General features: G+C 37.7%; 2 protein-coding genes across 3 annotated transcripts; one reads left to right on the forward strand and one right to left on the reverse strand.

Moving 5' to 3' along the window:
• LOC110012151 (uncharacterized) lies at positions 1 to 1,275 on the reverse strand. The gene is made up of 2 exons (XM_020694774.1): positions 946 to 1,275; positions 1 to 798 (listed from the first exon to the last, which is right to left on the reverse strand). The coding sequence occupies exons 1-2, from the start codon at positions 1,273 to 1,275 to the stop codon at positions 1 to 3; spliced, it is 1,128 nt and encodes a 375-aa protein (XP_020550433.1).
• A 3,956-nt stretch (positions 1,276 to 5,231) lies between these two features.
• On the forward strand, positions 5,232 to 24,267 carry LOC105159839 (mediator of RNA polymerase II transcription subunit). 2 transcript variants are annotated; one of them, XM_020696274.2, is made up of 21 exons: positions 5,232 to 5,612; positions 5,715 to 5,758; positions 6,807 to 6,906; positions 7,012 to 7,992; positions 8,705 to 8,939; positions 9,874 to 10,091; positions 10,321 to 10,528; positions 11,120 to 11,406; positions 11,678 to 11,761; positions 14,862 to 14,956; positions 15,788 to 15,950; positions 16,030 to 16,275; positions 17,326 to 17,496; positions 17,647 to 17,760; positions 17,878 to 18,003; positions 19,288 to 19,436; positions 20,767 to 21,007; positions 21,092 to 21,854; positions 22,248 to 22,429; positions 23,514 to 23,617; positions 23,704 to 24,267. In XM_020696274.2, exons 1-21 carry the CDS (start codon positions 5,445 to 5,447, stop codon positions 23,903 to 23,905), a joined length of 4,881 nt encoding a protein of 1,626 aa, XP_020551933.1. In that variant the 5' UTR covers positions 5,232 to 5,444; the 3' UTR covers positions 23,906 to 24,267. The 2 variants fall into 2 exon arrangements, with proteins under 2 accessions (XP_020551933.1, XP_020551935.1); XM_020696276.2 differs by having other exon boundaries at positions 5,233 to 5,612; positions 11,126 to 11,406.

Below are 24,267 nucleotides of genomic sequence, written 5' to 3' on the forward strand. Positions count from 1 at the left end.
TCATCCCCGGTCTTGACGACTCTGATATTGTTGGCGAGCACGTACTTGTGGTCTATCCATTTCGTTCTGTATTCTAGTAGATACTTGTCTACCTGGGTCTCGACGGGCTCGCACCGCGGGATTATGCACAAGCTCAAAATCCATCGGATCCCAATATTCTTCACCGTACACAGGCTCAAACCTCCATTGATATGTCTTCTTGTATGATTGTACACTGTAATAGTTAGGAATAAAATTTGACGCATTAACCCCAAAATGTCGGCATGCTTGAATGGCATGTGAACATGGAATTCCATTTGCACCCCACTTGCCACAAGAACACATACGATGCTTCAATTTGACGACATAAGTACGGGAGCCCTGCCCGGTCAAGCTCAATGTTACCTCTGAGGCAAATTGTTGGTTATAGTCAAATTTTTGAACAATGTGACGTACTGCCTCTGCCTGTCGCACTTCGAACAGCTTGAACGCAAAATCAGCCCATTGTTGATTTGCATTGATCATACGATTACACCGTGTAGAGCGCTGCAAGAAATACTGCACAGAGCGGGATAACGTTATTTGCAAAATAGCCACAATTGGTAAGCGTCTCGCACCTTTTAATACTCCATTTATGCACTCAGACATGTTTGTAGTTAGGATACCCGTTCTCCAACCACCATCATGCGCCAACGTCCATTGATCCTTGTCGATTCTCCCCAGCCAGTCGTATGCTTCCTCGTTCAATGATTTGATCTCTTCCATTATTCTATCAAATTTTCGAGGGTTGTCTTTAGCCCCTGCTCTCCAGCACAAATCCTTCAATTGGATATTTTTGAATTTGGTGTTAAAATTCTAGCACACATGCCGTAAACAAAATCGATGTACTCCACGAGGAAATTTGAATGCCGATACATAATTTATAGCATTGATCAAGCCAGCATGCCTGTCTGAAATCAAACAGACTCGATCATCCTCTGACGGCAACAAATATTTGGAAAGCATTCGGAGGAACCAACGCCATGACGCAAGTGACTCTTCGTCCACGAGTGCAAACGCTAACGGCAACACTTGCTGATTTGCATCTAAAGTTACTGCTACCAGCATTTTATGCTTGTACTTCATATACAAATGTGTTCCATCCACGCTTATAACGTCACGGCAATAACGATATCCCTCAATGCATGGTTTGAATGCCCAGAAAACATAATTCAACATGTATCTGCCCGGGCTATCTATTTCCAAATGCATCCACTCCACAACGACTCTAGGATTCCATTTTTGCAATGCCGCCATATATTTGGGCAGCTTCTGAACAGAACTCTCCCAAGTGCCGTACACTTGTTCTCTAGCAGCTTTCAAAGCAAACCAGGCCTTATGGTATTGGGACTTCAAAACCAAATTTATCTTTCACAATCTGCTGGACATGTTTTATATCACAGGATGGGTCTTGACGAACCATACCCAGCAGATGTGTTGCGATCATGCTCTTTCCTAAGTTACCGTGGTCAATAGAAATCTCATTCATCAGACATGTATGTGGTCCGGCATACCTGGTAACTTTAAATAATCCCATGTTGGATTTGAATATGGCCCTCAGCATCCAACAACACCCAGTCTGTGTTTCGTATCTGCAGGGGACTTTCCATAATTTTTTGTTACTCCACCACTCGGTATTCTCATCGTGCAAATCGGACCGAGTAATCTTGTACACTTTCTTTCAAATGGTCCTTATTTAAACAGCATTCCGAGGGCGAGCTCTCCAGTGTTTGAGTCATAAAAATTGCCCCACTTGCCAGTAGGGATATCAATCGAGTCTGCAGGGACTTCTGGATGTGTTGTGCTGAAAAATGGAACTTCTGGATATAGGTTCATTCTGTCGGGCACGGCAGACATGTTCAAATCAAAATGCTCTTGTGCATTCTCACCAAGAACTTCCATCATAACAGGTATACTTACATCACCATCATCGTCATTATTTTGTTCAATCTGGTCTTCTAATTCGATCTCATCTGGTTTTAAGTCAGCTTGCTCAGTGTTCAACAAGCTATCAGCTTCAAGCTCGTCATCTTCATCATTGTATTCAGATGAACCCGCATAATCCGATGAGCCAGAATATGCATTTGTCCCTGCATATGATGATGGGCCTGCATACGACGATGGACCTGCATATGATGAGGGGCCTGCATACGATGATGGACCTGTATAATCTTCATTAAGACCAAACCGCCCCATTTCTTGAGTTACTACTGGTAAGCTCGGCAAATCTTGGGTTATCATAGACGTATACGTTCCCCAATCACCAACAGCTGAGTCATCTGGTACAACATTTTGCATAACTTTCTCCGCTTCGACAAAAATATCAATCGATACATATCCATTCATCGGATTTAAAAACAATTGCATATCACGATCCTTTTTAATTGCCAACAACATCTCATTCCTTTGGCCAAAATTAAATGTTATGTATTTAAAGAATATATGCAATTTAAAATTATTCCTATCCATACCAATTTCTTCATACCAATTTCTTCATACAAAATTAACTCTAACTCAGCAAATGTAGTACTACGAGAAATTTGCATGAATCCGAGTGGAGTTCGATCATAACTTACAGAACCATTCGAATTGATTTGTTGACCTCCAAAATATATAACAATATCAACAGTGTTTTAATCCGCCATATCTTCAGAACAAAATAAAATACACATCAATATAAATTTTTTTAATACTATAATAAGATATTTAAAAAAACAACAAATAACATGAAAATTTAATAAATAACTTATCCCTTTTTAATTATAAATCTTCAAATAACAAGTGAAGAAATTTTACAAGAATTGCGAGATGGTGGTGTATGAATTTTCGAACAACTTTTTTTGAGAGTGTAAGGGATAACAAACTGAAGGATAGTTTTTGGAAGCGGCTTCTCCTGATTTTTCAGTGTGTATGAATGTGAGAATAGCGTCCGATTTATATAGGTAATAAAACCGCGGTGCCACAGACGCTAATGCAGAAAAATTGATTGTCATCGCACTAACAAAGCGCGGTGTCAGACACTGAAAAAGAAAAATTAACTGACACCGCGTTAACATAGCGCGGTGTCAGATACCGGGGAAAAAAAAATTTGACTGACACCGCGCTTACAAAGCGCGGTGTCAGTGGCCGAACGGATATCATTGCCACCGCGGTTACATACCGCGGTGGCTATTAAATTTTTTTTTTTAGCACAACAATGCCACCACAGTTCCTAACCGCGGTGGCTAAATACTATCATTGCCACCGCGGTCACTGACCGCGGTGGCAATTAAAATAATACTTCTCTGTGACCGCGGTGCCACAGAAAAGAATTTTTTTTTTAAAAAAAAATGAGACCGCGGTGCCACTCACTTTTCTAAAGTTTTCAAAACAGCATGCCTTTACTAATTTTTTTTGGCATTTATTAAATAAATTCCCCCAGAGAAAATCCTGTTGAGTTGCATGTGTATACCCTACTGGGCTATTGGTAAAGCCGTAATGAGTGGTGAAAGTATATCTACACAAATCTTCAAAAGGTGATAAGCAATGATCACTAATTGTGTTAGGATAAGACCAAACCTGGTAGTAGGTGAGGACCATAAGGGCCCTAATTGGCTAGTGGTGACCGGTAGAAGAGAGGGAATGCGAGCCTCCTACATCGATAGGACTGCTCTGCTTCTTCCATATTTAAAGCAACAACTTTCGTTTTTTACAATTCACATGCATGCATCCAATATTTTTTTTTTCTTGAGCAACATTAAATTTCATAAATAAGAAAAGAGGGGTCCAAAATAAAGCACAAGCCCATCGATGCTAGACAATATTAAGTCCAAGCAATGCACCATAATTTATACAAACCAAACAATTGAATGAAACGGGAAGCTCATCACTATCAATATACATCCTAACTTGCTCTAAAACAACGACTACCACTTGCTCCTTGGAGTGCTAAATCTGCTGGAACTTGGAAGCATCTCATGTTCCTTGCGTCCCAAATCTGGTAAACTAAAAAAGCCAATAGAGTTGGCAAAGCAACATGAACAAAGTGCTTGCTTTGCATCTCCTAGTTGCCCATTGTACTTCTTGCTGCCAGTCTGTATGAGCCCAAAAAAACCTCATCTTCATCTTAAGAATTGCAAGACATCTTGCAAAAACAAACATTGAAAAAACATATGGCAGTGGCACTCTAGAACGTCGAGATCACAAAGGATACATGCTTTGTCACTTTGCTGCCACCAAGGTTTGTCCAATGTGGATAATTCCTAGCAATCTTGAAGGGACCATTCATCAAAGGTAACCAACTACATCCTGCTGGTTGAAACGATTTGAGGACTTTTGTTATGGTAAACTGTCTGAAGAGGAATTACATCTAATCTCAACAATCAAGGTAGCCCCATCTCCAATCCTATGTTGCACCCCAGTTAATAGTTGGGTTTGAAGTTTGAGCAGCTTCCTCCAACTCCAGAGCTTGTGTTGCCATTCATACTCCAGATGGATTGGTTCCTCACTCTGTATTATAAAATCATTCCACCCAACTGAACCTACTTCTATGTCAACACATGCCACAATGTTTAATCATCAACACCATGTGCCTCTTCCTTAGACAGATACACCTGGTGCCAAGCCACTTTGGCATACCCAGAGCCAGTGCATCATTGCCACAAAAATCTCCAACATTAGCCCAATCAACACTTGTGGAGGTAAGAACTGATTTGATGAGTCGAGTACGAGCTGCAAACAATAGAGCCGAATAAATCTCCTGAGGTGCAAACGGTTCAAACACTTTGGTGGTGAGTCTCTTCATCTCCTCCTGTCTTCTCTAGGAACCTTGTTTTCAGGGCTGCAGATTCTTTTGCTTGAGGAGTCTGCGCCTTGAAGTTCCACTTGGGCTGGACGCAATTCAGCCTCACTCCATTTCGAATTCCTGTACAACCATGGATCGCCACTTTGTTAGACCAGAACTTGGCTTGAAAACTTGGTAGATGAGATTTGAGCCTTTTGTGTGCGGCTTGATTTCAACATTGTAGGCTTTCTTACCCCTTTGATAGAACACTAGTTGGGCAATTACATAAGGAAAAAAGGCGCACTAATTGGGCAATTAATAAAAAATAGAAAACAAGTGGGCCTTCATTTTATTCGGGATAGATGATTGATTTAACAAAATTTTTTAAAATTATCTTGATATATTTTCTCCGGTTGAACAGGTATAGTTTTCTGGAGTACCAAATCCGAATGCCCAACTTTCCGAAGTTCAAGTCGGGGTGTCTAGTTAAAAAAAAAAAAAGAAAAAAGTCGGGGTTTCTACGTTTTGATTTTGACCCCCCCACCCCCCCGCGCGCCCCATTCCCAAACGAATACTCCATAATAGGCTGCTGCTTATTCTCTGTGGAGTCTGCTCAGTGCTCTCTTAAACCTCAGCGCACAGTCTGCTTTTTCATGTTTCCAAGATGATGCAGCGGGTTCCAACCCCGAGTCCGGGCTTACCCACCCAGTCAATCTCGGAGATGGAGCAGGTGCAGCAGCAACAGAGACCTTCCTCCTCCTCCTCTTCTCGTGCTCACCATTTCTATCCGGCCCGGCCCGCTGTAGTCGACCTCTTCAATCTCTACCTAGGCGTGCGTATAACAAATCCATGATCAAAATTCTTTATTTCTTTTGCATCCTTTTTGTAATTATGATTCATTTAAATTCCATTTCCTTTGTTTTTGAGCTGGCAGAGGAGTGCGCGGCAGAAATCAGATGAATCAGTCAGAGAACCCCCGTAAGTTATAACCTCATCTTTTTCATTTAATATGTAACTGTTAATCTTCATACAGTTTTTGAAGTATTTATTTCCCTCAAAATTAGCTTTTTTTCTTTATTTTTTTCTCTGTTGATTGCTTGAGTATAATGCAAGCCTAATTCCTAATTATGGAAACCCATTTCCTGGCCGTTGCGGGTCCTTCTTGAGGATGCCATGACGTTTAATTAACACGGGGGAGATCAGGAAAAATGATTTATTGATATTTGGAAAATTGAAAAAGAATGGTTAGTTCTATCATCCATGTATATTCTATATGCCAAATGAATATTTGCAGTCTCTCAACCATTAGTTTTAGTTTGCAGGATTCCTATGGTATATAAAAATGTACCTTTTGTTGAATATATGTAATTATATAGGTAAGCAGCTTTCGGAATTCAGGCTTTTACAAGCACCTTTTTCCTTTTCTATTCATTAACTGACCAGTAGGCAATAAGCACCTGGAGCCCTGAGGCATTCAATTACTGCTCCAGTGTGGGCAATTAGCAATACCACGGAGAAAGAGATGGAAATCCAATTTTTAGGGTGCCTACTGCCTAGTATATTCATAACTTCCTGTTTGAGAAGATGCTTAGGTATGCTGATAAGAAATACTTGTAGGTGTGTGTTGTGTAATATAGATATCTATGTATATACTAGTTTGTCTTAACTAGAAATGTTAAATCTAGGGGGTTTAAGGTCCAGAAGAATTAAAGTTTAGCCATTATTTTGTCTTATTGGTTTCTAAGTAAAGAACATTTTGGTGGTAGTTACTTTTCTGATTTACTAGTTGGTCAATGGAGTCAAAGTGTAGCCCCGACTACTTGTACATCTAGTTGATTAGAAATGACGTATTTACATATTATATGATTTTGTGCACTGCATTATCTCGCTGCTCTTTTGTTTCTATATGTGTTTTGATTCAATTGGACTCATTCGGATATTGATTTTCTATTTTCATGGATTCTTTAGTTTGTGGTTTGGCGAATAAATAAATTCTTCTGATAGATAATGGTAAAGCAAATTACAGGAATAAGACACAGAAGCGGGTTACTGCTATTAACAGAGAGCTTCCTCCCCCTAATGAACAGTTTATCTTTGACTTTGAGCAGATACAGAGCCAATTTCCTGTAAGTTTTTATATACACAACTGTTGCTATTCAATTTACTATGTTTCTTCTTATTTAGAATATGTGGTTGGTTGAATTGTTGATTTTACAATGTATGTTTTACAGGACCAGGAGCAACTACGTGCTGTAACAGAATCTGTCCTGATATCTCTGGTTATCCAATGCTGTGATCATGCTCCCAGGGCAGAGTTCTTGCTCTTTGCATTACGTAGCTTGTCAAATATAGGGTACATAAACTGGGATGCTTTCTTGCCATCTCTTCTTTCTTCTGTCTCTTCTGCAGAGAGCCCTGTTGGTCAGGGGAGTCAAACAGTGGCTGCCCTTGCTTCTGCCACCTCATCACAATCGGGAGTCTTGCCGCCTTCAAATGCAGTTCCTAATTCCACTAATTTTCAGTCGTCAAATCCTGCTTCACCTTTGCCGTCGATTCATGGTATTGGATCCCCTGCACAATCAGCAGCCGAGCCATCATCTTGTGCCACATTGTCTCCAATGAAGTCAAATGATGTCATCTGCACTGGTCAACAGTCAGCGAGGGTCAATGTATCTGTTAGGGAAAATGCTATAAGCAGTTTACGCCGACTATCGTGCAAAATAATTTTGATAGGCCTTGACTCTAATCTAAAGCCAGTTACATGTGCAGATATCTTTAACCACATGTTGAATTGGCTTGTTAATTGGGATCAGAAACAGCAAGGGCTTGATGAGTTTGATAGTGCAAAATTCTGGAAGCCTGACAAGGCCTTAATTGAATGGCTACACAATTGTTTAGATGTGATTTGGCTGTTGGTTGAGGATAACAAATGCCGTGTGCCCTTTTATGAACTAATACGCAGTGGTTTGCAGTTTATTGAGAACATACCAGATGATGAGGCGCTGTTTACCCTTATTCTGGAAATTCACAGGAGGAGAGATATGATGGCAACACACATGCAAATGTTAGACCAACATCTTCACTGCCCTACATTTGGAACTCCTCGACTTTTACCTCAGGCCACTACCAACATATCTGGGGAAACAGTGACTAACATGAGATACTCACCTATCACATATCCAAGTGTGCTTGGCGAACCTTTGCATGGAGAGGTAATGTCTTTTTCTGTTTAATTTTTTCTGGGGGTTATATTATATCCTTAATTTGGAAATGAAATGTATTGTCTAGAACTGAAAGAATCAGTGAATCTGAACCTGATGATTACTCAAAGATGATACTAAAGCTACATTAGCCTTAGAATTGAGAGAGAGCTCCAAAATGATAAAAATGGTGTTGCTTCCTTCTTTCTAAAGCCATCCACGTGATCCCCGCTGTCTTTGTGGATATGAGAAAAGTTGGATATCTAATCTCTTTGGAATAATACTCCAGTGGGTTGTAACTGTAGGATGAGATTCAGCTTTAACATTATGAAAAACAAGAGACAATATCTATGACACAACTTGTGACTCGTGACATTAAAAGACACCTAATATTTCTTAAACACTTGACATTGTGGCTATTACAAGAAGCTGCCAAGACAAAACAAATGTTGAACTTGCACTTCAGCTTTAAAACATACAAATGGAGCAACAAATCTGTAACATTAGGCTGACTTGCCGCTCATCAAGGCAGAAATTCAATGTGTAGCGAGGTGAGATCCTACTTAAATGATGTACTAAAAATAATTTGTAAAAGTCTGTCGATTGCCCATCAATGAAGAAGTTTCCAGAGAGAATAAGTGTTGGTGCCTTATCTTTGTTGATAAACTGGCATAACAGTTTTAATTTATATCACTTCATCTTGCTTTATTCATTATTTGGGTAGGAGCTTGCATCATCCATTCAGAGAGGAAGTCTTGACTGGGAGAGAGCTCTGCGATGTTTGAGGCATGCTTTCCGTAACACTCCATCTCCTGACTGGTGGAGACGTGTTTTGCTTTTGGCACCCTGCCATAGGCTTCATGCACAAGGACCTACACCAGGTGCTGTTTTTACGTCTGAGATGATTAGCGAGGCAGCAATAGATAGGATTGTGGAATTACTGAAGTTGACAAACTCAGGTAAGAATTCATATTTTCAAGTTTCTAAATGCAGTATTAGAAAGTACAGGAAATTATGGAATCCTCCTGATTTGCTTAATTGGAAGCTCGCAAGTGCTGGTGATGGTTGGTGTTGAGAGTTTAGAAGGTCTACGCCCAGGATATGCAAAAGTTTTAAAGTTGTCTGCCTTCTTGAAGTCCTTTTTCCTTTTCTGTTTTTTTTGGTTTGTGTGTGTGTGTGTGGGGGGGGGGGGGGCACTTATCACGAGAATTTTTGTCAATAATCTAGAGGGGCTTTGATATGGGAATTCTGCAAGTCAGTGTCTTGAGTGGCCAGATGGAATGTTCTGGGGGGTAAAGTAAAAGTAATGTGAACACTATTTGAGATGTTAATCACTTACTGTAATGATGCATATTGAAGAAACTGCAAAGTATGTCGCAAATGTAGTTGAAATAAAGAACAAGATGTAGGCTTTAATGGTTATGTTTAGTGAATGAAGGTGATCTTGTGGTCAATCCTTGAGACTGCTTCTCTTTCAGATTGTCTCTACCTGCACGACACAAGATTCAAGTTGCTAACATCTGGAGATGACGTTTTTCATTTGATCTTCATAATGTTATCCGAAGGATGATTTGTCCACCTTTATACTAATGAGAATCTGATTTTGAAGATTAGGAGTGAACCTTTTTCTTGTATTATGCAATATCATACTGTCCCAAACTTGTCCAAATGTATGGATTAGACTCGCAGATGAGACTGATGGTTATTTGTATTGGCATGAGTTTGTATGCTTCTTGTATTTGGAGTTTGGCCATGCTTTGGTATTTTATATGCCTTAATAAATGGACTCCTTTAAATGATCCCTTGGAAGGACAGAACTTAAGTTCTTGTCAGCCTGAGACATTTATTATTTACTGTTCTAATTTATATTTTTTCCAAATTCTTAACCTGCAGAAACAAATTGCTGGCAGGAATGGCTTATATTTTCAGACGTCTTCTTTTTCCTCATGAAACATGGATGCATTGATTTTGTTGATTTTGTTGACAAGCTAGTTTCTCGACTTCAAGATGGCGATCAACACATTCTCAGGACAAATCATGTTACATGGTTGCTTGCACAAATTATCCGTGTTGAGCTTGTAATGAATGCTCTAAATACAGACTCAAGAAAGGTAGAGTCTCATGTTTCTATCCTATTGCATAGTTGCTTATCATCTTTACTCCATTTATTGCCTTCATAGGTTTGAGGCTTTTTGTGGTTTTAAGCTTAACAATTTACATTTTGAGTTTCATTTCTCTCTGATGCTTTTAGGTCTAATCTTAATTGCCAGGATAGCTGTTTATCTTCCGATCAATCAATGAGGATTTCATTTTGACTTTTTCATTGGCATCTGCTGGTAGGTGGAGACCACCAGAAAGATTCTTTCATTCCATAAAGAAGACAGAAGCTCTGATCCTAATAACCCTCAAAGTATCTTGTTGGACTTCATTAGCAGCTGTCAGAATCTGCGTATTTGGTCATTAAATACATCAACCAGAGAATATTTGAATAATGAGCAGCTTCAAAAGGGAAAGCAAATAGATGAATGGTGGAGGCAAGTTAGCAAAGGTACTTACTCCATACTTTTGAGTAGCAAGCTAGTTATCTCAGTAATAATGCATCTCAGGATCTTTTGGTAAGTTACTATCAAATTCAATTAAATGTAGCCTATGTCATGTGAATGACTTATGTAAAGAGTTGTGCAGGCTGCACAAGCCAACACCAGAATTTCTGAATTACATTTGCAAGATCATAAAGTGTACCTTCCACAATTAATGTCCTCGTATGGAAAAATAATTACTTCTTTCTTATATCCCTTGCTTAAAGAAGATGATCTGACTTAAATTTTTTGGCCATTATATCAGGATTGATATTATTTTGCATCAAATTTCCACATTCTTGACATCTCTCAAAATCCAAGCAATTTCACTGGAAGAGCTTTACAATCCTGAATGAAGTAACCGTGATGAATAACTTGCACATTCTTGGGTCAAGTTCCTTAGTTTCTACAACATTACTAGCAAAACCATGAAATTCTGTTTCCCTTCTTTGTTTATGTGAACCGAGACTTTTAAGTCCTTTGCTACTGGCATTTACTACCCTTGTATGAACATTTTGTTTGAGGTTTTGCTTTTCTGATCTTTTCATGTTGGCTCCAAGTATCAGGTGAACGTATTATGGACTATATGAATATGGATGAAAGGTCAATTGGGATGTTTTGGGTTGTGTCGTACACCATGGCACAGCCTGCTTGTGAAACAGTCATGAACTGGTTAACCTCTGCTGGAGTAACAGAGATATTACCAGGACCAAATCTACAGCCAAATGAGAGATTGATGGTGATGCAGGAAGTTAGCCCGTTGCCAATATCATTATTGTCTGGGTTTTCTATAAATTTATGCTTGAAACTGGCGAATCAGATGGAAGAGTCGATGTTTTCTGGACAGGTATGACTGCATTTTTCCTAATCTCACGCATATGCAAGTGCATGAGTGTTTATACAAACTTCCTTCTGGATGGTTTAACTGTCTTCTCCGGAAACTGAAGTTATATTAATTGTGTATCATTACCATGAGTTTGTCTGCTCTTTTGACCATCCGTCATCCTGCTTTCGAAGTTGTGACTATTTCCGTGCTGTTCATTTCCCTTTCGACAATTATAGACTGGTAGTGGCTTAAAGACAGGCACTTATTTTGACTATGCCGCATGTTGGAACAGGTTGTACCTAGCATTGCGATGGTTGAAACATATGTCCGAGTGCTACTCATTGCCCCTCATGCATTATTCCGTTCACTTATGGCGGTATTTGTTTTCTTTTTCCGCATTTTATGTGCTTTCTAGCTAAACCCATGTTTTTATATGGTGCTGCTTTTTCATACATTAGTGAGCGGTTATATTTTGCTCTATTCTTTGTTTCATGAAATATCCTTCTGAAACTACTATCCTATGTTTTGGTTCCCTCTCTAACACTGCATAGAGCGTTGGGAGGAACAACAAAAAAGTGATGTCCTCTCGGGGGAAAACAAAAGAAAACTAGCAAGTAAATATGACTCTATCTTACCTCATAATATGGTAATTATGTTGATGAGGAACCTATTACAACGCCTAGGCTATGGAACATGGTCTAGACATACTTTTAGGTTCCAAAAAGAGTTTCATAGTGTTATATTTTATATACTAGCTTCAGTTTATGCTGGCAATGTAGCAATGTAGCAATCTTATATTTTGTTTGGTTCATGAAAGGTCTTTTTTGAAGATTGCCCAAATTTGACTTTGTCCTAGACTTGCAATTTTTTGCATGTTGAATTGTCACATTTTTTTTGTGTTGTAATTTGTTTACGTTATAATCGTGATCGTACTACGGTGTTGTCCCATCTTTTTCTCTTGATGTTTGTTTCTCCTTTTGCCTCAATCTAATTATTTTGTATTATATACTTCTTGTTGTGCATGATCATGCATAGTTGTGCAAACACAGTGTTTGTTAATATATATCATGTGCAATGCCCTCACATGGATCATGCATAGAAAATGACATTCAATACAATTTGTTAAAATACTTCATGATAGTTTTTCTTAAGGAAAAAAACTTAAAGTTAGATAAACTTACTAGGTGGAAAGCTAATATATATATATATATATATATATATATACGTATTTTTTTTATCATTCTATCCTTTGTTGTTTTCTATGAATTACTTAAGTTACTCATGCAATAGGGATACGTAATAATATTATAATTATAGTAGAAGAAATACCAATGTAAGAATGCAGTTTGTTAACAACAAAGTGAACTTAAAAACAAGATGTGAAAATTAACGCAATGCAAGTTTAAAAAATTTGTCAAGAATTATTAACTCGTACTGGTGACAAATTTCTCACATTTGGATTCTGTCTATAGTAGAAGATGTTATCAATATTACGATATTATGAACTTGAAAAAATTACTTTGACATTAAGTTGAAAACGATACTCCTAAATATATTTTATGACGTGTATATTGAAAAATAATACATATTTTTTTTTGAGAATTTGTCCCATCATAAGACAGTTTTATCACGATAAGGTTTTCAAATTTGAACAAAAACTCGTACTCCACACTTTTGTGATGCATATTAGATGTCGCTAATGCTGGTTAATTGTATAACTTAATTTTCATTGTAGCATAAAAAAATCATTTGATTCACATAAATTGTCTCAATCTAAATAAAATCATTATAGCTTTAGTTCATGTATCCAATCCGTATCACATCTTATATTTTTCGTATTTTCCATATTACCACGTCTGCAGTTTACCATTTCCATATCTGCATATCTGTACCTGTGAAACTGTGTCTTGAGCAGTAAGATAGGTGTCCGATATGCACTTGGAATAAATTCGAGATTGGAATTGGCTAGAATAAGTCTATGGATAGTGCCTAAAAGTTATACAAAGAAGGCAAATCTCCTGACTTTTTTCAGTAATTGCAACTTAGCCCAAGTTTGTTTTGTATAGATTTCCTGAATACTATGTTTCTGTTATATCAGTATTTTCTGAATACAATAGATAGTTGATACAATGTGAAACATTGGGTTTAGGAGCTTAATTGTTACTGATCATAGACAACAATTTGAAGATTATAAGATGGCAAAAGAATTTAGCTTTAGGAGTTAGAAATTCTGCACCGAGTGCATGAATAGTAAGATGGGGAAAATTCATCCTAAGATAATGGTTTGGTCCCAGCTGGGATAATTACGGATCAGAAAGGCAAAATTGCTAGATAATTTTCCAATTAATGAAACAAAAAGAGAAGACACTTGGGATTTCTATAAATTTTCTGGTACCGCAAAAGCTTGAAAAGTTATATAGCTTATAAACTCTCTGAAATTAGAAGGATTGATCAAAATAATTTGACTGATCACTGAATAATCAGAAACTAATGCTTGAGTCAAACTTTACTGGGTGTTGGTAGTTTGTCCCCGCAAAAGTGAGTTGGAATATCTGTTTCATGCTATTTAGTTGGAACTGAGAAAGAAGAGAAGAATTGTACAATAATCCTGAGTGTGAATTGTGTTGAAAAGGCTAGACTACCCAAAAAAAACTCTTTGTGCATTAACATAATGGCAATTACAACAATGCCATTGGTCAAATCCTCCTTGTTCCTACACAGAGCCCATATCATTTCAACTGGAGATCATGTCGAGCTTTGTATCATATTCGAAAGAAGTGATGTTATGAGATCTGAATGCTACATAAGATGGTAGAAATCATGAGCATGTGATATCATTTTGACCTTGAGCTGAAAAATGTCTTCTTTTTGTCTTTTTTCTTGTTTGGTCTGACTTGACTACAAAGAAAGCCTCAATGCAATGTTGATGGGAAGGGAAACCCGTAGGTACTGGAATTCGAATAGTCTAGATAAAGAAGCTAGGATGCCTTTGTGCCGGAAGATTTGACTCTATGAGAGAAAATTGTCTTACTGGGAAGAAAATTGTTATGGAGGATTCCAAGCTGGTTCTGCTGCATGTAAGTTGGGCAAACTACTAAATGAGTTCCAGAATGTTTGTTTATCAGGATTTTTATGGGTGTCGTAGTGGTCCTAGTGGATTCATGGTTGCATTTAGACCCCCTCCCCCACTCTCATATGCCGTGTGGTAAATGTCATGAACATGAGAAATATGTTAATATCTCCCATTGCCCTCATGGTGGATCTTGACCAGGTTGTAATTGTCACTTGCATGGAATAAATTTATCAGCTGCTTCCAGTTATCATTATCGTTTATGAATTTTGATCTGCGCTTCACTCTGATTTATTTTTCTCATTAGGTCTATTGGCCGTGTATTTGTCGTTGAAGTTTATGTTCTTGCATTCTTGTTTCCTATTGGTTTAAGCAGTTACTAGCTTTGTTTTCAAACTGAATGCAGCTACTGACCCAGAGGAACCAAAATGCATTGAGCAAACCTGCTGCTTCTATCTTGGTCTTTGAAATTCTCAACTATCGTTTGCTTTCACTTTACAGGTGAAAACTCCTTTTCCTTTGCGCTTGCAGCTTTTGAGCACTCTATGTTGTGGGAGAATCTTGACTTATATAATTAGACAGGGTAGTAGTGAGATAACACTATTGGATGACTGTCTCACTCCAACTAAACACATTGGGTTGTGTGGACATGTGGGAATGTGTTTCAGTGTTCTTAATATTTAGCATGTTGAGAACACTTTAGTTACATCCAAAGTACAAGAGAACATTTTTAGAACCAGTTGTGCACAAAATGTCAAAAGGGCACAGGTAAGGAGATTGGTCTGCTGTCTGTCATAATGTGTTATGGGAAGATTTTTAGGAAATTGTCCTTGTCGGTTGTTAGCCTGTTATTTCCACAGCATTGAATTCAAGTCAACTGGCATTATTTGATTACAAACTTTAGAAGTGTGGAACATGTAGTGTACAATTTGGGGTGAACATGAGCAGTTTTTGGAAAGTAGGAAAACGAGTACATGAGCATTTGTGATGTTCTTTTTATGCGATTATGCGACTTCGGGTGTGCTCTGAAATTGAAGAACCGCTCCATTTTCATGCTATTTGTAATATTATGCAGAGATGAACACATTTGCTAACCATTGTCATATGATACATGGAAACATTAAACCAATGTGCCTCTTCTCCTGCTCTGTTGTTTCATAAAATGACGTCATATTCACAGGACTTTGTATCTTGTAGTGGAAGGGGCTTTCTTTTTGCAAAGTCTTAGACTGAGTTGCCTGCCCATTTTATGTTCTTAGACAAGCTAAGACTTGTTCGGTGTAAGTCAAATGGAAATGGTGATAAATTCTTTTCTATGCTTACGTTTTCTAGGTACCAAGGAAAGAACAAAGGCTTAATTCATGATGTCACGAAAATGCTTGCTACACTGAAGGGGAAACGTGGAGATCATCGCGCTTTTAGGCTGGCTGAAAATTTATGCATGAATCTTATATTATCCATGAGGGAATTCTTTTATGTGAAGAGGGACGGAAAGGTTGAGGATGGTTTAATATATTTTTGCTTACCGGATTGCTTTGGCGTATGAGTAACGACATTATTTTGCACTTGTTCAGGGTCCAACTGACTTTACAGAAACTTTAAATCGGATAACAGTAACTACACTTGCGATCATTATAAAAACTCGTGGTGTTGCAGAGGTCGAACACCTGTTGTACCTCCAAACAATGTTGGAACAGATACTCGCCACCAGTCAACATGCATGGTCAGAGAAGACCCTTCGCTATTTCCCTTCCATATTACGTGATGCCTTGGCTGGTCGAATGGATAAGAGGGGCTTGGCCATTCAAGCATGGCAGCAGGTACTTGATATTGTTTCTCTTTCACCCTCTCTCTAACACACACATATCCTGGGGCCTAAATGAGGTAATTGTCTTCAAACCAACCTAATGCAACTTGGGTTGTTCTCTCAGCCACTTGCCTAATCAGTTACCAATTGTTGTACATGGATTCTTTTGCTTATGCTTATAAGTTATGCATATTTTTTTATTTTTATCCCTTATTTATGGAGAATCAGCCATAGGATTATTCATATGATTAGTAGTAAGTGAAAGAATTATAAGAAGATAAGCAAGAGCACTTTCTCTTTGTTCTTTTCTTTCTTCCTTTTTCTTTATTATTATTCATATTATTGTCTCATCTTCTTTTTTCTTTTTTGTTGGGTGGGGGGTGGGTAGAGGTGTGTTTGGAGGTGGAGCTGAATCACAACTTGTCTATTAACTAATTGCAGTGAGGAACATTAATGGTTACCTGATTTAAAGCTGGGAGTTGACCAGAAAATCACAGAAGATGACTTGCTCTTATAGCAAGATAGTAGATACAGCTATAAACCATTGTTATATTTTATCCTCGGTGGATGACAACATTATTCATCTCAAGGACCACAATTCACCTACTAGAATGAAAGTGAACTCCCATTATAATTTCACCTAGTTAGCAAAGTAGACATTAATGAGTTTTTTGTTGAGAAAAACTTGTGGACATGTATATCCTAAAAAATTCTCTTTGTAAACATGAAAATCAAAGTGTCCTTCTTCATGGAGTGTACTTAAGCTATGGCCTGTGGGCCTCGAATGAACCTGGAATAAGAGGTAAGACAAGGGAGAATTGACAATGAATGGTAAAGACAAAAAGAAAATTCCTAAACTAGACTTCACAAATGTTTTGCTTCTAAATCTGAGAAGACAGTGCTAGAAATGGAGATGTTGTTGTCACGGCATACGTGAAATCCTGCTAGATAAATATTGGCACAATCTACATAAATGTTGACACGATCAATTAATATCCTGCTAGATATTTCAAGTTTAGTTGATAAATCTACGTAACTGTAAAAAATTTATGACAATTGGCAGGCAGAAACAACTGTGCTTAATCAGTGCAAGCAGCTTCTTGCGACATCCGCTGATCCGACATATGTCATGACCTACATTAATCACAGTTTTCCTCAACATCGCCAGTATCTTTGTGCTGGTGCATGGATACTGATGTACGGCCATCCTGAGAGCATTAACAGTTTGCATCTTGTAAGTTTCAAATAGTTACGTAGATAAAAGTTTTCCCAGTTTTTGTTGTTACAAGGTTTTGGCATCTTTCATTGTGTCATCTTTGAGATCTCTCTCTCCCTCTCTCTTCTCATCTCACATGTTCACATGTGATCATATGATGGTGTACAGGGTCGCGTCCTGAGAGAATTTTCCCCTGAAGAAGTTACTGCCAATATTTATACAATGGTGGATGTCCTATTGCATCACTTTAACTTAGAGCTGCAGCGTGGACGTTCCTTGCAGGTGTATTCTCCTTCACCAAATTTATTTCTCAATTTCAGATTTTGTTCTTTACCATTGTTGGTGGTAGCCCGACATGCTTTTTATTGATGATTCAAGGTTTTGTAATTTTCTCATCAGGATCTTATGATAAAAGCATGTGCGAACCTTGCCTTCTTCATTTGGACCCATGAGCTACTGCCTCTAGATATTTTACTATTAGCACTTATCGACCGTGATGATGATCCCCATGCTTTGCGAATTGTGGTATGTTTGTTTCTATTCTTTTTGCTTTTTATTTGTTTGCTGTCATTACCACTAACGATGCAAGTCTGGAGTTCTAAAAGAGATGATATCATAACTTTATGGAGTATTCATTTAGAAGTCTTTGCCTGTAGGGATGTAGTGGTTTCTCTTACACTTGTGCAGGTTAGATGTAGCTTTAAAATATTTACTCTCTTTATTCAACATCAGAACCTTCTATTGAGAAGTCTTGCTTATGAGAGGACAGGATATGTGTCTAAGTAAGTTATCTGCTATCTTGTCCAAATGTGTCAATAGCAACATAATGGTAAAAGAGCCAAAACGAATGGAGCGTGTCAGAGTAGAGGCTCATTATCTAAGGTTAAGTTTAATGGTGCAATTAAAGGACATTTTCATCTTTGTTACACTAAAGAGGCAGAGATATTCTTTTATTTATTTCTTTTCATCTACTGGATTTAGAATATTAGAGAAATAAGAAAAAGCTAAAAGTCCGTTTATTAATATCATTTGTGTTTCTATATGTTTCATAATTTATGGTGTTGACATCTTTGTTCTTGTTCTTGAACCTTGGTCTCTGGTGATGCCAATCTGTGATGTCCGAAACAGATAATAATTCAGGATACTTTTCATGGTTTAATCTCTAGAAATTTGAAAGTTTAATCTCTGAAAGTTGTAGACATTACTTTATCCAAAGGTGTTATTCCTTTACATACAAATAACGTGGAGCTTTACTCGTAGCAGTATGAGCTTTTACAATGTGATCTGAAATGTTTTACATAAGTTTGACATTTGGAAGTAGTTATGATGATAAATTTTCAAGAAATTCATATGAATAAAAAAATAAGCTTTTTTCAGGACTAAAGGTTAAAAGAGGCACATTAGCATTTCATGGAGTGTTGGGCCCTCATATGTAGGTGGTTCTGAAAGTTCTTTTTCAAAGAGTATTGTTCATTTTGTGACTACTTTTAGTATCATGGTGGAGTGAGGCAATGGAATTTTATCTTTTATTGTTTAATCAGTACAATAATGAAAATGTGGGTAAAGCTCGCATTCAAAGTGAAACAGAAAGGGGATGAGAGAAGACATATCTTTGTCATAACACGTGGAAGTTGTGGGTTATTGTTAATTTCTTTTTCTGGTGATATTGCAACATCGAAATTGTCTTTTTATTTACTTGATTAGTGTGATTCCATATGGATTGATTCCAGGTGGGCATGCATTGCAATGATCACAGATTCTGTAGACTCATTTAGTTATTTATTTTCTGTTTTCCTTTTCATCCGATAGATAAATATACTCGACAGCAAAGAGCTTCAACAAAGAGTGAAACTGTATCTTATGAATCGTGGCCCACCTGAACATTGGCTTTTCTCTGGAACTTTCAAGCGTGCTGAATTGCAAAAAGCCCTTGGAAATCATCTATCGTGGAAAGATAGGTAATATATTATGGACATTATTGCCCTTTCTACAAACACGCAATTTGGTGCAGATGTCAAGATCTATTTCCGGAGGGGAAGTTAAAAAACTGATACTCAATAATGTTTTGTACCGATTATTGGCAAGCATCCTAGAGATGAAGAGGCTTTTTGAACTGTTTGTTTAAATATGTGGGGGTAAAGTTTTTCTTTCTTTTACCATTTTCTGGGGTGTGGCAGGTAGGCAGGGGTTCATTTTATTTATCTCTTCATGCTGTCAGGGAGTCCATCTGGATTAGCTTAGAAATTTGCTGCTCGCACTGCCCTTAGATTTTGAGACCATTATTTTTGAATGATGGTCCTTGTGCTCAAGGAGTGACTCTTTGATTTGTTATGCACCACTCATAAGCAACTCGATATCAATCAGGTGGTATAGCGTATCAACCCAAGCACTAAACCTGATTTGGTAAAAGTCATCATTTTAGTAGGATCCTGAAGATGCAGGAATACACAGATCTGGGAGTCTCCCAAATGGTTATTTAGGAAAAGGCTTGAAACTGTAACTCTTCCTGGAAGGACTCTCTGGAGTGTAACAATGGTTCGGATTGTGTGCTATTATTCCAAAAATAGTTCATACTTTTCATGTATGTTTGTTTGGACTGGTACAAGGTCAGGTTGTGGAGAGCACACCTTAACATATTTGCTACTTGCGCAACTACTTGCTATATGGTAGCTAGTGAGAAGACCTTGGACGTATCTTGCTTACTTTCTCTAACTAGTGACATTAAGCTTAAAATCAGGAAAATTTTAGAGAATTGGTTGCTTTTTTGGACTTGCAATCTAGCATAGTGTGTGTAATTGTGATGCCAAGTGTTTATGAAGTATGTAGTGCAACTTGCTTCAGGATTCTAGTTCTTGCCAACTTTGATCCTCCCTCAGTTGGAAAATATTAATCATATATTTGATTTATGTGAGTTCATCAATGATTAAAACTACAAAGGATCTGAGACATACCACATGCTGGGAGGGGTTGTGGTGTGTGAGGTAAGGTGATTGACTTTTTGGATCTGCGAAGGTGTATTAGGAAAGGGTTTACATCCTCCGTTTCCTTCCCAGCTAGGAAGATATGTGGTGGCTATCAGCCAGCTTTGCTTGGCATCACCTGTGAAGCAGTTCCATTTTTAGCTTTGACAGATTGTTAGACACCTGTTTCTGTGCGACTATTGTTTAAACTAAAGGGCTCATGATCATATATTATATGTAGTAATTTCGTGACTAGAATATTCTGATGTAATTGCATAATATTTGATGTGCAATTCTTTATCTTGACATATATATATATTGCTACCAGGTACCCAACATTTTTTGATGATATTGCTGCGAGATTGCTCCCAGTGATCCCTCTAATCATCTATAGACTCATCGAGAATGATGCAATTGATGCTGCTGACAGAGTTCTACAAGTTTACTCGACATTCCTTCATTATTATCCATTGAATTTTACATTTGTGCGTGATATCCTTGCCTATTTCTATGGTCATCTGCCAGGGAAACTTATTCTTCGGATATTGAATGTATTAGATGTTAAAAAGGTGCTGATGAATCTTTCATCCCTAAACTTTTTCTATTTAATTTTCTGCAATCTTTCTTATTATTGACCTGCATTATTTCCTCAGATTCCAATTTCTGAGTCTTTCCCTCAGCATATCAACTCATCTAGTGCTTCCATTTGTCCCCCGCTCGACTACTTTGCAACTCTTTTGTTGGGTCTGGTTAATCATGTGATTCCTCCTCTGAACAACTCTTCTAAAAATGGACAAGTGGGAGAAACCTCAAACAGTTCTGTGCGAGCGCCCCATAACAAGGCTCAAGTAACATCACAGGCAAGTGCGATAGCTCCTGAAGGTCAGAAACCATTCTACCAAATCCAGGATCCTGGCACATATACCCAGCTGATCCTTGAAACAGCTGTGATAGAAATTCTCTCTCTTCCAGTGTCTGCATCTCAAATTGTATCGTCACTTGTTCAAATTGTTGTTCACATACAACCAACTCTGGTTCAATCTAGCACCGGTTTAAATCCCACAGGTGTTGGCCAAAGTTCTGTGTTGCCAACTTCTCCATCTGGGGGAAGCACTGAATCCTTGGGTGCAACTAGAACTAGTTCAGTGTCAGGATTAAGTAATTCGAACTTTGTTTGGCGAAGTGGTTATACATGTCAGCAGTTATCCTGCTTGTTGATCCAAGCTTGTGGTCTTCTTTTAGCTCAGCTTCCTCAAGAGTTTCATATTCAACTCTACATGGAGGCAGCACGTGTAATAAAAGAGAGTTGGTGGCTTACTGATGGGAAAAGGTCAGTTGGTGAACTAGAATCCGCTGTTTGCTATGCTTTGTTAGATCCAACATGGGCTGCCCAGGACAATACCTCTACAGCTATTGGTATGCTCCTATCGTGTTTCACTTCTCGTTGCAGGAACTTCTTTTAAAAGTATCTCATAATACTTTCTTCTCTAGTTGAAAGAGTTATAGTAGTATCTGCACTTGTTTACTGGTGGTGCCCGAATGCATCAATAATTTAACTGTCTTTCATGGAAAACTGCATGACAGCATGAGATTAAAAATGTTCATATTAGTTTCATTATGAGATGGCAGCTACTGACCTGAAATGTGACGGCCAGACCAGGCTGGTAATAATCTTCAAAATGGTTGTAGACATTTATTGCTGTTCAATTTATTATAATCATACCTCAGAAGTAAATTGTAGTATCTTCTCTTTAAGCACATGATATTTCCGTACTTGAGCTCAATCCTTGTCCATGTTGGTTTATACAGGTAATGTGGTGGCGTTGCTACATGCTTTCTTCAGTAACCTTCCACTAGAGTGGCTTGAGGGAACACATCTCATTATTAAGCATCTTAAGCCTGTGACATCAATAGCTGGACTGAGAATAGCTTTCCGTATTATGGGTCCTTTGCTTCCTCGATTGGCGAACGCTCACACCCTCTTCAGTAAGGTATGGATGTATATTTAGTTGTTCCCCATGATAGGTTTCCTTTATTCTTCCCGAACTTCCTTCCTCAGAAGAGGTTACCTCCTTGGATTCTGACATTTAAAGTAAATAGGTAAAAGTTTACTGCTTGCAAGAAGGAAGATATTGACCGTCAAAAATAAAATAAAAAAAGGAAGATCTCGATAGAGAAGACATGTCCCTTAAGCATCTCATTTTGAGCCACATAAGATAGGTTTCATTGATGATGTTTCCATATCTCTTATATTGCTGGCACCGTGCTTTGAGGAGCTATGTATAAACCTCTCAGGATAACTTGTCCTAATTGGATTTTTACTTGTAATTAAGCCATTAACCTTCTAGGACTCCCTTGTTTGGCAGAAATGAATTTGATACAAAAAATATAATTGTCAAGAAGTTGATTACTAGGCATCTTATTCAATTTCAAGAATTGAAGTGTTTGGGTAGGATAGTGCATTTAAATAGTAAATAAATTAAAGTCTTAAATGTTTGGTACATTTTGTACAACAAAAGAATGCCTTAATTATATGTAGATATGAATATAATATAATATATATGCATTTACCGTTATATAAAATTATATAATAATATCGAAATAAAACAAAATATAGTGAATATATATTTGCATAAAAATATATAAATATATATCTATTTGTGTATTGAACATACCTACACAACATATTATCAGTTATATAAATATAATAGATAAAAGATTAAAATACAATAAAAACATAAATGTGATTAAAGAAATAAGACTAATAATAAGAGTTTATATTAGTCAATTCCGAAGGAAGTGGAATAAGATTACCACCAAAATATTAGTGTCCTCATTTCCGGGACTTTTTGATGTAATATTCCCAGTTTTTAGGAATATTTTTTCTTTTTCCAAATTTGAGATAATGTTATCAAACAAAAAATATGATATTTTTAATTTAAATTCCGAAAAAATGTCATTCCTTGCCAAACAAATGGGTCTTCATTCTGTTACCAAACTCAGATGTTCACGCATCTGACTTTCTAAGTTACGAGATGATTTCTAATATAATTATATTTTGAAATTATCTGCCAGATACTATCAGTGCTATTAAACGTGATGGCTGATGTGTTTGGGAGGAATTCGCAGCCATCAGCTCCTATTGAAGCGTCCGAGATAGCTGACATTATTGATTTCCTGTAAGCTTATGGTTAAATATTAGTATTTTATCCATCTACCATTAGCTAACGCTTGCAATAATGGGTAATTACTAATTGCTGTTCAGGCATCACATTGTCCATTATGAAGGGCAAGGAGGACCAGTGCAAGCAAGCAGCAAACCAAGAGCAGAAGTCCTGGCTCTTATTGGAAGAGCAGCTGAAAGTTTGCGTCCGGATGTACAGCATCTTCTGACTCACTTGAAAGCTGATGTGAACTGTTCAATATATGCGGCGACTCATCCAAAGTTTGTCCAGAACACCAATTAGCCTGATCCAACCCAGCTCTTTTGTGTATTATGTTTAAGGTTGATAATTACAAGAAATGAGATGGAGTGATCATTTCCAGCTTCTGGATGATAGTTGGTGCAGGACAATAACACGAAGCTGATGGAAAAATTCCGTGATGAACGGTTAAAGTAAACCTTGTGGTGCTTTTCGGCTTTTGGTTTCTAAAACAAGGTTACCTTATGCGTCGAGGGCAGGTAATGTAGATGCTTGGGAAACTTTACTTTCCATTGAAAGTATGGGAGCTATGGTAAGTAATTCCTACCTATGGACATAGATGCATATGTGTGGATGATGGACTGTTTTCAAGAGCCTGGTGCAAAAATTTCAGTTTTGTATGTTAA

Source organism: Sesamum indicum, linkage group LG1 (assembly GCF_026168435.1).
Source record: "Sesamum indicum cultivar Baizhima isolate 11 linkage group LG1, ASM2616843v1, whole genome shotgun sequence".
In the NCBI taxonomy this organism is placed as follows: Eukaryota; Viridiplantae; Streptophyta; class Magnoliopsida; order Lamiales; family Pedaliaceae; genus Sesamum; species Sesamum indicum.

What these genes read in the sequence shown, in the direction of transcription:
- LOC105159839 (XM_020696274.2), top strand. Translation starts at nt 5,445, where the DNA reads ATGATGCAGCGGGTTCCAACCCCGAGTCCGGGCTTACCCACCCAGTCA. An exon ending in AGATACAGAGCCAATTTCCT is followed by an intron (nt 6,907 to 7,011) that starts GTAAGTTTTTAT and finishes TATGTTTTACAG; the next exon opens with GACCAGGAGCAACTACGTGC. An exon ending in CAATACCTCTACAGCTATTG is followed by an intron (nt 21,855 to 22,247) that starts GTATGCTCCTAT and finishes TGGTTTATACAG; the next exon opens with GTAATGTGGTGGCGTTGCTA.
- LOC110012151 (XM_020694774.1), bottom strand. Translation starts at nt 1,275, where the DNA reads ATGGCGGCATTGCAAAAATGGAATCCTAGAGTCGTTGTGGAGTGGATG. An exon ending in TGCCGTCAGAGGATGATCGA is followed by an intron (nt 799 to 945) that starts GTCTGTTTGATT and finishes ATCCAATTGAAG; the next exon opens with GATTTGTGCTGGAGAGCAGG.